At 34.9% G+C, this 12,942-nt stretch overlaps 1 protein-coding gene across 1 annotated transcript; it reads right to left on the bottom strand.

Moving 5' to 3' along the window:
• Positions 1-5,494: 5,494 nt before the first annotated feature.
• LOC125124212 (olfactory receptor 5V1-like) lies at positions 5,495-6,442 on the bottom strand. Its single transcript, XM_047774358.1, has one exon. The coding sequence runs from the start codon at positions 6,440-6,442 to the stop codon at positions 5,495-5,497; it is 948 nt and encodes a 315-aa protein (XP_047630314.1).
• Positions 6,443-12,942: the final 6,500 nt, after the last annotated feature.

Below are 12,942 nucleotides of genomic sequence, written 5' to 3'. Positions count from 1 at the left end.
ATTCTGTGTGAGTCATTTATCCTGTAGATGTGTTTTTTGTGTGTGTGTGTTTGTGGGAGAGGGTAGGCGTGTCCCCCTACTCTTCTGCCATCTTGTATCCCCAATATTTATTACTGGTAGAAGTTTTGATGATGACCACTGTGACTGGTATGAGGTGATACCTCATTGATGTGTATGTCTCTAATAATTGATGATGTTGAGCATCTTTTCATATTTTTGTGGGTTTTTTTTTGCCATCTGTCTCCATTGGAGAAATGTATTTTAGAACATCTGCCCATGTTTGTTTTTGTACAATTGAGTTGTGTGAGTTGGTTTTAAATTTCTGAGTGTAATCCCTTGTCAGTTATGTCATTTGCATAGATTTTTCTCCCATGTTGTAGGTTGTCTTTTACCTATTTTTAAGTCAATGTTATGATTCAATCATTTTTATACTTCTTTCCCTTATTTTATTGATTGTTTTATGTTATTTCTACTTAATGTTTTCATTATAATCTTCCTTGTCTTCAAATTTAGCTACCACTTATTCTCTATTTCACTCTTTCTCTCCCTTTTCCTATTACACTTTTAATTCTCAGTTATGCCTGTCCCTATAAGGAGTGCATCTCTGATTTAGATATCTAATTTATCTCATTATGCTATCAGCATCTTAGCCTTTACATGGACAAAACTGACAGCATCATTAATTTACACCACAACTTACACAGAAACCCATACACACACCTTCTAATCAGCTACCTTGTGTTGTTTTAATCAATTTTCTCCCACTGTGCAAACTAAAAATCATGACACCAGACTGCTTTGCATTGAAGCCCAGCACTTCCATTCAATTTGCACTGAGAGCTATAATTTCTGACTGTGGATGACACATCATCATCATCATTCCATTCACTTTTCTTGTCACATTAGAGTTAGGAATATTTTCTCAGCTTTGCTGTTTTAAGTCAGAAATCATGTATAATTTTCCCTACTTTTTACATCTTTACATCTTGATTACTTTCAAAATTTACCTTCCAGTCTTGTGATCACTAACAACATATCTCCACTCTGCATTTCTTACTCTCTCATCACTCTCTGCCATTCGGTTATCTTCTTCCTCCAATCTATATTCTGTCTTTCTATTATCACTAAGTGATGGAATAACATCATCATGAGGTATTCTGATGTTATTCAAAAACACCCTGTCACTTCCTCCTCTGGATTGCCATAGATTTCTTAATCATTTTCAGAATTTTACCAAATGAAAGCTTGATAATATGTATTCTGCCATGTGAGATAGAGTATAAACACCTTGAGAGGCCATGCTTTGGGATTAATTACATTTTCATTAAAAGTTAAGCAGTGACCTAATATACCTCTTCCACAACATATAGGGTTGTTCCTAGGTGTGGAAAGTGAACCATCTTAATTTTAGAAAGAGTGGGAAAATCCTTGTATATGTGAAAAAAAATGAAGTAATAGCATTGACATTATAAATATTAGATTTGTCTTACTTTTTATTTCTCATTTTATTCTCTATCTCCAAGTTTGAATGCGGTTTGAAACAATCAATCCTCATCATATTAAGACAGAATACATGAGATATGTTAATGCAACTGCATTATAAAATTGAATAAAATATTATTTTACCAATTGTTCATTTTATATACCAGATATGAAAATATTTATTTTATATTTCAGCATTTATTTGAATGTAGTATTCTTAAAGATATTGGAGTCATATCTGTATTACAAAACTACCCTAGAATCTATGGAGTTTCTGTCATGGCACAGCAGAAATGAATTCAGCTAGGAACCATGAGATTGTTTGTTCAAGCCCTGGCCTCACTCAGTGGGTTAAGAATCTGGAGTTGCCATGAGCTGTGGTGTAGGCCACAGGTGTGGCTTGAATCTGGCATTGCTGTGGCTGTGGCATAGGCTGGCAGCTTCAGCTCCAATTCACCTCTTAGCCTGTAATTCCCCATAAGATTGTTAGCTTATTTTTTCATCAGAAACACTGCACACCAGAAGAGAGTGGAACTATGTATTTAAAGTGATAATAAGGAAAAACTCTAATGAATAAACTCTACCAAATAAGGCTCTCATTCAGATTGGGGGGAGAAATCAAAAGCTATACACTCATGTAAGAGCAGCACCAAACCAGCTTTACAAAAAATGCTAAAGGATTTGGTCTAGATGAAAAAAAAAGCTACAACTAGAAATAATAAGTTCATGAATGGGAATGCTCACCGATAAAAGCAAACACACAGGAAAAGTAGGAAATCATCCACACACAATTTTGATTAAAAAATCACCAAAACATGAGAAGAGAATACAAATTCAGGATATAGAAAATTAACTTGAAATTAAGAAGTTCAGCAACTTAAGACAATCTTGTATATAGCTAGCTAGGTAGGTGGATATAGATACAGATATATAGATTGCTATATCAAAACTTCATGAGAAAAGACAGTCTTCAATAAGCGGTATTGGAAAAACAGGACAGTTACATGTAAAAAATGAAATTAGAACATTCTATAACATTGTACACAAGAATAAACTCAAACTATCTTAAAGACATAAACATAATGTAGACACTATAAAATCCTTAGAGGAAAATATAGGGATAATACTCAGACAGAAATCCCAATAATATCTTTTCAGATTCACCTCCTAGAGTAATGAAAGAGTAAGAAAACAAAAATAAGCATATGGGACCTAAATAAACTTAAAAATTTTCTTAATAGCAAAAGAGCCAAGAACCCAATAGAAAAATGGACAAAAGACCAGAATAGACATTTCTCCAAAGAAGATATGCAGATGGCCAACAAGCACATGAAAAAATGCTCAACATCCCTGATTATTAGAGAATGCAAATCAAAACTACCATGAGATACCACCTCACACCTGTCAGAATGGCCATCATTAATAACTCCACAAATAACAAGCACTGGAGGGGCTGTGGAGAAAAGGGAACCCTCCTGCACTGTTGGTGGGAATGTAAGCTGGTACAACCACTATGGAGAATGGTATGGAAGTACCTCAAAAATCTATACACAGAACTACCATATGACCCAGCAATCCTACTCTTGGGCATATATCTGGACAAAAATTTCCTTAGAAAAGACACATGAACCTGCATGTCCATTGCAGCTCTATTCACAATAGCCAAGACAGGGAAACAAAGCAAATGTCCATTGACAGATGATTGGATTAGGAAGGAGTGGTATATATACGCAATGGAATACTACTCAGCCATAAAAAGAATGAAATAAAAGAATTTGCAGCAACATGGATGGAACTAGAGACTCTCATCCTGAGCGAAGTAAGTCAGAAAGAGAAAGACAATACCATATGATATCACTTATATCTGGAATCTAATATAGGGCACAAATGAAACTTTCCACAGAAAAGAAACTCTTGGACTTCGAGAATAGACCTGTGGTTGCCAAGAAGGAGTGGGAGGGAGTGGGATGGATTGGGAGCTCGTGGTTAATAGTTGCAAATTATTGCTTTTAGAATTGATTAACAATGAGATCCTGCTGTGTAACACTGGGAACTATGTCTAGTCACTTATGATGGAGCATGAGAGTATGAGAAAATAGAATGTATACCTGTATGTGTAACTGGGTCACCATGCTGTACAGAAGAAAAAAAATTGTTTTGGGGAAATAGAAATTAAAAAAATTTCTTCACAGCAAAGGATACCACTGGCAAAATGAAAATGCAACGCAGAAAATGGAAGAAAATCTTTACAAACGAAGCAACTGGCAAGGGATTAATCTCCAACACATACAAAAAACATTCAACTCACTTAAAATAATTTAATCAAAAATTGGGCAGAATATGTAGACATTTATCCCAAGAAGTTATTCAGATGGCCAAAAAAACCCCCAAAATGTTCAACATCATTAATTTAGAGACAAGTAAATCAAAACTTCAGGCGGTATCAGTTCACACCAATCGGAATGGTCATCATCAAAAAACTACCAACAGGGGTTCCCTCATGGCTCAGAGGGTTAAGCACCAAGTGTTTTTCACTGCTATGGCTCTGGTTACAGATGTGGCACAAATTTGATTCCTGGCCTAGGAACTTCCTTGACACAGGCACAGCCAAAAAGAAAAGTCTACAAACAATGAATTCTGGCAAGAGAATGGGGAAAATGAGACCTTCCTATCCTGCTGGTGGGAATGAAAATTAGTACAACCACTATGGAGAACAGTATGGAGGTTTCTGCAAAAATACAACTACCATGGGATCCAGCAATCCCACTCCTGGTAATATACTGGGAGGAATCCATAATTTGAAAATATACATGCCTCCACTGATCAGAGAATTACTATTTATTTATTTATGTATTTATTTTTTTTTGGTCTTTTTAGGGCCACAGCCATGGCATATAGAGGTTTCCAGGCTAGGGGTCTAATCGGAGTTGTAGCCATCAGCCTACGCCAGAGCCACATCAATACCAGATCCGAGCCATGTCTGTGACCTACACCACAGCTCACAGCAATGCTCAATCATTACTTAACCCACTGAGTGAGGCCAAGGAACATACCCACAACCTCATGGTTCCTAGTCAGATTTGTTTCTTCTGCGTCATGATGGGAACTCCAGAATTACTATTGATAATAGCAAAGACATGGAAGCAAACTAAATGTCCACTGACAGATGAGTGGATAAATCAGATATGGCACATATTTACTTTGGATTATTACTCAGACATAAAAAAGAATGAAATTATGGCATTTTCAACAATATAGATGGTTCCAGAGATTATAATACTAAGCAAAGTGAGTTAGACAAAGACTAATATCATATGATATTATGTATATGTGAAATTTAAAAAAATGGTGCAAAAGAATTTGTAAACAAAAGAGAAATAGACTCACAGGCACAGAAAACAAACTTACAGTTATCAAAGGGATAAGGAAGTGAGGGAGGGACAAATTAGATTTTGGAAATAACATATACAACTACTATACATGAAATTGATAACTGATAAGGACCTATTGTATAGCACAGGGAAATGTATTCAATATTTTGTAATAACCTATAAGGGAAAAGAAACTGAAAAAAAAGACATGTGTATGTATACCTGAATCATTTTGCTATAATCCTGAAACTAATATAATATTGTAATGAATTATTCTTAAAGGAAAAAAAATAATTTTAAAAAATAAAAGCAAATTCTGAGAAAATCATTTGGCTAATATATGGATATGGATATGTCCATAGATCTAAGTTAATTTAATTGTATATACATGCAATTGTTAACAGTTCTCTGCCTACCCTTGAAATATCAAATTTTGGATGACAAACTTAAATTTCCTAGTTTGTAAAGATAGAGATATACACATATAGATAAATATAACTAATGTTATATATATATGGGTGTGTAAAAATTTCTATGTGTCAGTTTGTATTTCATAAATTCCTACATGAATTGAAAATTATCCTATGAATTATTTACATGGATTCATCCTAAACTGAGCATTGAGTAATTTGCTTTTAAAATTACACTTGCAGTAAATATGTTCTATGACATAAGACCCTTCTGACTGCTCCTTTCACCTCTGTGTTTCTCAGGCTGTAGATCATGGGGTTTAACATTGGGGTAACAATTCCATATAACATGGAGATAAGTCTGTCTATTCCTGGGGAGTGATGACTGGAATATGGGCGTACGTAAGTAAATATCATTGTGCCACCAAACAAACAGATCACTAGAAGATGGGAAGCATATGCGGAAAAGGCTTTTCGCTTCCCTTCCACTGACTGGATCTTCAGCACGGTAGATATGATGTAGAAATAAGAGATAAAGGTGACCAGGAAGGCACTGATTCCCAAGATACCTGCTTCCACCAAAATAAGCATTTCTGCCACATAGGTGGATGAGCAGGAGAGGGCCACCACTGGTGGGATGTCACAATAGTACTGGTTAACTAGATTGTACTTACAGAAAGAAAGGCGGAACGTGGACACGGTATGAAGGAGGGAATTGAGAAACCCTGCTGTCCAGGTCCCAACAGTGAGCTGAACACAGCGGACCTTGGTAATAATTAGGGTGTAACGGAGAGGGAAACAGATGGCCACATAACGGTCATAAGCCATGACAGAAAGAAGGAAGACCTCAGTCCCCACCAGGGCCACCAGAAAATAAAGCTGTAGAGCACACCCAATGAAGGAAATACTGTGGTTCTCAGTCAAGAGGTTCTCCAGCATTTTAGGGACAGTGGTTGAAGGGCAGAATATGTCTAAGAGGGACAGATTTGCCAAGAAGTAATACATGGGTGTGTGCAGTTTTTTCTCAGTCCCAATGGCCAAGAGAATGGCCCCGTTTCCCACCAAGGTGACCTGATAGATGATGGCAAAGACCACGAAGAGAGGGTAGCGCACCGCAGGGAGGTCAGAGAGCCCTATGAGGATAAACTGAGTCACTGTGGTTTCATTGTAGATGTCCATATCCTGTGTCCACAAAGGTCTTTCTGAAGGAAATATAACCAACAAACATGGGTTAGAGTCAAAAGCCAAGAGGCTAACAATGAGAAAGTCTTGCAAAATAGTTGGTCTGTGGTTGGTGATAAATTATATTACAATTATATTTTAATTAGAGATTTCAATTGTTTAACTATAAAAAAATCTTCTGTGTCCCTGTGTCTTTCTCAGTTCCTTATCAAGAGGATACTCTCTGAGAAACTAAGAAAATATTTCAAAATTTGCTTCCAGTTAAACTATAGTTGACCCTTCAGTTGTGATTAGGATTTCACAGTTCATTGACACCTAATGGTTTGTTTCTCACACTTCTTGGACATTTACCTTATTTTGACTTGTATTATGTCAATGTGTTCATTTTTATACACTATACATTTTTATGTCACAATAGTACTGGTTAACTAGATTGTACTTACAGAAAGAAAGGTGGAACATGGACACGGTATGAAGGAGGGAATTGAGAAACCCTGCTGTCCAGGTCCCAACAGTGACAATACAAACTACTTTGAAGTTATAAGATGTGTGTTATTCCATGGTTTATAAATATTAGTAGCCACTAGCAACCTGCAAATATATTTTTTATTTTTATCCAAGTAGTATTTTATTTAAAAAGGAATATTCATTTGCCTGCTCTGACAGTGTCTCTATTTGTAAGAAATAAATATGGAAATGCTTTTATAACTTCAAAATCATAACCATTTTAATATCAACATTAATATCTATTTTCACAAAGAGTATGTTTTTTTGTTGTTGTTGTTGTTTTTTTTTTTTTTGTGTGTGTGTGTCTTTTTTGCTATTTCTTTGCTCTGCTCCCTGCGGCATATGGAGGTTCCCAGGCTAGGGGTCGAATCGGAGCTGCAATCCCGGGTCTACCCCAGAGCCACAGCAACGCGGGATCCGAGCCGCGTCTGCAACCTACACCACAGCTCATGGCAACGCCGGATCATTAACCCACTGAGCAAGGGCAGGGATCCAACCCGCAACCTCATGGTTCCTAGTCGGATTGGTTAACCACTGCACCACGACGGGAACCCCAACAAAGAGTATGTTTTAACCCACGTAGCCTAGAAAATATTAGGGGCTTGGAGAGCAGACTTGTTGTCGCCAAGGGGAAAGAGGACAAGGGTGGGTGGACTGGGAGTCTGGGGATAATATATGCAGATGGTTGGCCTTTGAAATTGAAGGGGAAAGGCATCCTGCTGTATAGCTCTGGGAACTATGTCTAAGAACTTCTGACGAATCTCTACATTTATGTGTAACCGGTTCAACACTCTGTACAATAGGCAATTGCGAGAACACTGTAAACCAACTATAATGAAAAGATAAAAATAAAAAAATAATTTAAAATAAAATAATAAAATTCTAGAAGAAACCTAAAAAAATGAATACTTGGTTAAACATGTGTCTAAGAATTTTTAAAGAAATCAACATTTCAAAAATTATATATGCTTAAACACATTGGTGATATTAACTCATTAAATTTCTAATATCATTGTATGTATCATCAGTCATCATAATCATAATGTTTATGATATTTACAAAAATTACTTTAATTGAAGATCTACATATCAATACCTCTGTGAATTTTTTTTGTCCCTGGGAAAAGTAACGTTTTAAAAATGTCACATGATTACAGAAAAAGTTGTTTAGAAAATAAAATTCAAATGTCAGTTTTGGTGGTCCCCTCTCCATTTATTTTGCCTACTGAAATTATTAATGATATCTTTACTAAGATAAAATACATTACTATAAATAATACAATTTATACATTGTGATTTTTCTATGCACATGAAATGAAATTACTTTTGCCACACTTTTTCTAAGCCATTTTTAATATGAATCTCTAAGACACAAAAAGAGATGTTTTTACTCTTTTCACAAGCAACACCAGATCTGTACCATGCTTGTGTAAAAAAAAAAAGAAAAACAAAAGCAAAATGAAACCAAAAAAAGCTCTTTACCAATAACACTAAAATCATAAAATTTAGGGAACAAATCTTAATAAACTGTTTTAAAGTAATATAATAAAGTTATGAAAAATTTAAAGGCAGTTTTTTTGAAAATTAATATCTTGAGGCAGTAAATATTAATTTCTATGCTAAGTACTCATCTTTCTTAGACACACACTTACTAATTTGACTCTTTTTTTAAAGCAAGGATTATGAAAAATAAGTCAAAAATATCCTGAAAAATGCATAAGGTAGCTCTATATTAGAATGTATAATCAACATGCTCATCTTTTAAAACATAATATATTTTCCAAAATTTTGTACCTTATGGGTTTAAATTTAAAACAATAGTAGGGTCTTTGCATATAGAATGCAGAAGTTGTTCATTTTGGGAAGGAATTTTACTCATATTAACAAATCCTTCCTTTAAAAACAAACATAGAACTTAAGTATTTTCCATCCATTTATAAAACAAAGGGTACTATTTTTCTAAAAATATATTGCTGAGGAAGAATGGTAGCACATATATTAAAGAACCAGAGAAATTCTCAAGAAATAATCTCTCACTTGCTTTGTGAAATTAATTGGTGTAAATATAAGCTTATGAGTTTACTGAAGATTCCAGTTTAAAGCCCATTTTTAATCATATACACTCAAACATATAATGAGAATTGGAACTAGAGATGAGTGGCTTAAAATTAGCCTTTTTTTGGGAATTACCCACAAAACAAGCTTTCTTCTTATTCTTCTTTTTTTTGTCTTTTTTCCTTTTCTAGGGCTGCTCCTGCTGGCATATGGAGGTTCCCAGGCTAGGGGTCTAATCGGAGCTGTAGCCGCCGGCCTACACTAGAAGTACAGCAATGTGGGATCTAAGCCATGTCTGTTACCTACACCACAGCTCACAGCAATGCCTGTCCTTAACCCACTGAGGAAGGGCAGGGATCCAACCCAAAAACCTCATGGTTCCTAGTCGGATTCGTTAACCACTGCGCCATGATGGGAACTCCAACTTTCTTATTATTTATACATGACTTACTCTTTTGCATATGGTGAAACCCAAGGCTACGCATATGAAGTTTTTTTCCTTAGTAAATAGTTACTTCCAAGCTTCCACTATATAAAGAAAGAATAGTTAAGCAAGAGTAATCACTGAAAAACATTGGATCTTTAAAAAACAGGTATTCAAAAATTATAACTTAGTATGTCAATATCAAAGAAAAATTACACTTAACATTTATTTTGAAATCAGATGATTTTTTTTATTAAGGCTATATTGCTCAAAAAGTTCTATAGTCTTCATTTTAAACTCAGGTGATAGCCAATAAAAAAAATTAAAATCCTTTCTTAGGTTTAATATCCTCACCTATATTGTGTGTGACATCTTTGTTTCATGGACCCCAGTTTTATAGAGAACGTAAATTCGGGTTTATGGTTCAGAAACATTGACTACATATAGCAGCATTTCACATATAGTAGTTTTGGATACACAATTATGTACAAGGGGATGTACTATGTTTAGGATTGAAATTAAACAATTTATAACCATTATAAAGAACTATTCTAAAATATTTTAAATTTCTCAATTTATCTCACTATCTAGCATCCAGTTTTAACTTTTGGGTTTTTTTTTTTTTTTAATGCTGCACTTGTGGCATACGAAATTTCCCAGGCTGGCAGTCAAATCAGAACTTCAGCAGCCAGCATACACCACAGCCACAGCAAGGTGGGATCTGAGCCATGCCTACACACCACAGCTCACAGCAACGCTGGTTTCTTAACGCCTTGAGTGAGGCCAGGAATTGAACCCATGTGCTCATGTATGGTAGTTGGGTTCATTACTGCTGAGCCACAATGGGAACTACCTAACATGTTTTTTAATGTGTGCCTTTTCTCACCATGTTAATATCTTTACAAAATCCAGTTATTTATATTAGCTTAAAAGTCTAGACTTTAACAATTTTCTAACCTTTTTCAGTTTCAGAGGACTCACTGTAAATACAAACATTGACTAAGAAGAAAATAAAGTGATCCATCCCCCAGAACTCAGCTACTCAGTTCTATACAAGGCGCATATTGCAATTTATTCTAGGCTTTATATTATACCCGCTTTTCCCTTAGGGAGAATAAAAGCAATAATAAAGACAATGGAGAGTACATACTTTTCTTCTTAATAATCTAAATTACTGGAGCTCCAGTAATAATAATAAATAAATTATAACCTACCTATTTATTATATAAATAATAAATATTATTTATATAAATAATAAATTATAACCTACCTAACAATAGACATCTATTAACAATAACAGACACATTAATAATAATCGGCACTTAATGCATTAACAAATTTAATGTAAGTTAAAAAAGCTAACATATAGAAAAATGAACAGTTTGTTTTTTTGCAACTGTCTAGAGTACAATTAAACAAAATATTTTTCAGGAATATATTGCCAGATAAAAGTGAGGGAAAAGTGAGGATAAGTTGATGTTAATGATATTTTCCTGCAATCAGGGTAATTATTTTCAAAAATAATGATTTTATGTAAAAATAATTTATATCCATAAATTTCAAAAATATGCATGTAGAAAAAGAGTATGTATGTTTAGTGAATCCAGGTGTAGTGTATGTAGATGTTCATTATACATTTTCAATTTTTCTATAACTTTATAAATGTTCAAAATAAAGTGTTAGGGAAAAATCAGACATGAACATAAAAAATGACAAGTGGAAACATCGGTGTTGCAATCCACTGCCATGCTCCCAGGCCTATTAAACCATTCCATTATTGTGAAAGTAACAAATATTTTTAACTCCATGCTGTGTTTTCTTTTGGAAAGATTCTATTCCCGTTTACTCAGAGTAATTTAGCTATTTGGGCTTATCTGTTTGACTTTTTCATTTTTAAAAACTTGTTTAGTTGAATTTTGGAAGATTTGGAATTTCTTTTTAGGTCTTTGCATGGTTTCTGTTCTACTTTACAAGACAGATTTTAACCTCAACTGCTTCATATGATACCTCAGCCTTTTAGGCTTTGGTCAATAGAAATGGATACTCTGTTAAGAAATAATGTGGAAATGCCTATAAATTTCTTCCAAACCCTTTCAAATCCTCTTTTTCTTCCCTCTGCTAGAAGTTGGATGATTATGTTTGTGTTGGAAATCATGATAGCCTTGAATCAGAGAGTACCCCTCCAGAATACTGTTTAAGAAAAATTAGGGTTTTTTATTATTATTATTTTTCCATGCTAAAGAAATATGGAAGTGAAATGCCACCTCTAACCATCATCAGGAACCTCGGCTCCATTAAGCTTCCCTTCAGCATTCCAACTCTATGGCTCTAATTCTCAGAAATCAAAGTCATCATGATAGCTCCACCCACTTTAGCTCCAAACACCCATGTGCTTTGTCTGCTGCATCTCCAATTATTCCATTAGGGTCCTAATAGTTGAAAAGAAGGGAGTAAATGTAAGCTGAGTTGAGCCCTTGGAAGAAACTTTCCTGAAAGCAGTTCTACTAAATTCCAGTAACTCTGTATTTGAAAGGGTTAAGTTATCTGACCACTTTCAGATGCCAGGAAGTCCTGGATACATTGTTATTATTTGAGGTAGCTCTTAGAAAAGCAATAAGAAATATCAAGTATTGCCTATATTTTAATTTTTTTTTCTTTTGTTGTTGTTGTTGCTATTTCTTGGGCCGCTCCCGCGGCACATGGAGGTTCCGAGGCTAGGGGTTGAATCGGAGCTGTAGCCCCCGGCCTACGCCAGAGCCACAGCAACGCGGGATCTGAGCCTCGTCTGCAACCTACACCACAGCTCATGGCAACGCCAGATCGTTAACCCACTGAGCAAGGGCAGGGACCGAACCCGCAATCTCATGGTTCCTAGTCGGATTTGTTAACCACTGCGCCACGACGGGAACTCCTATATTTAAAATTTTTATTTCCTTCAATTACATATATTCTGATATGTAATATATATACTTGCATAGTATTTTGATATACATATCTTTAAACTGCATATGTTCTTACCCAGGCTGAAGTATTTGACAATTATCAGGTTTATGTTACATTCCAAACTCCTCTAATTCAGAATTTTCTTTTGTTACCTTGGTAAATTATGAGGTGGACACTAACATTTTTCTCTTTTTTTAAGATGGGAGTGGGGCTAGAGACATAGAACTTTCCATCTAAAAGTTATCAGCAAGCATGTCTTTAAGACTAATGGTTATAATTTCCAGACTCTCTTTTAGCTAGAAGGAACAATCTAATGAATCCAAGTTAATGAGCAATTAGTAAATTTTATGTATGTATAGTCCATGTCATAATTTTTAAAAGTTGGTAATTGACCTCTATACTCCTATTCTTAATACCCTTAATATTTCCATATTATCAAATTAATTGCTTTTATATTATGACAATTTAAATTTTAACATTCATACATAGTTCCTTTAATTATTAATTCATATTTTGACATATAGGCATGTTCCTCTGGATTTCTCTCCCCAGGCAGAGTGCATAAGTGT

This window comes from Phacochoerus africanus, chromosome 4, assembly GCF_016906955.1.
Source record: "Phacochoerus africanus isolate WHEZ1 chromosome 4, ROS_Pafr_v1, whole genome shotgun sequence".
Lineage (NCBI taxonomy): Eukaryota > Metazoa > Chordata > Mammalia > Artiodactyla > Suidae > Phacochoerus > Phacochoerus africanus.
The sequence above is the reverse complement of the archived record's forward strand: the minus strand, read 5'-3'. Positions and strand labels throughout refer to the sequence as shown.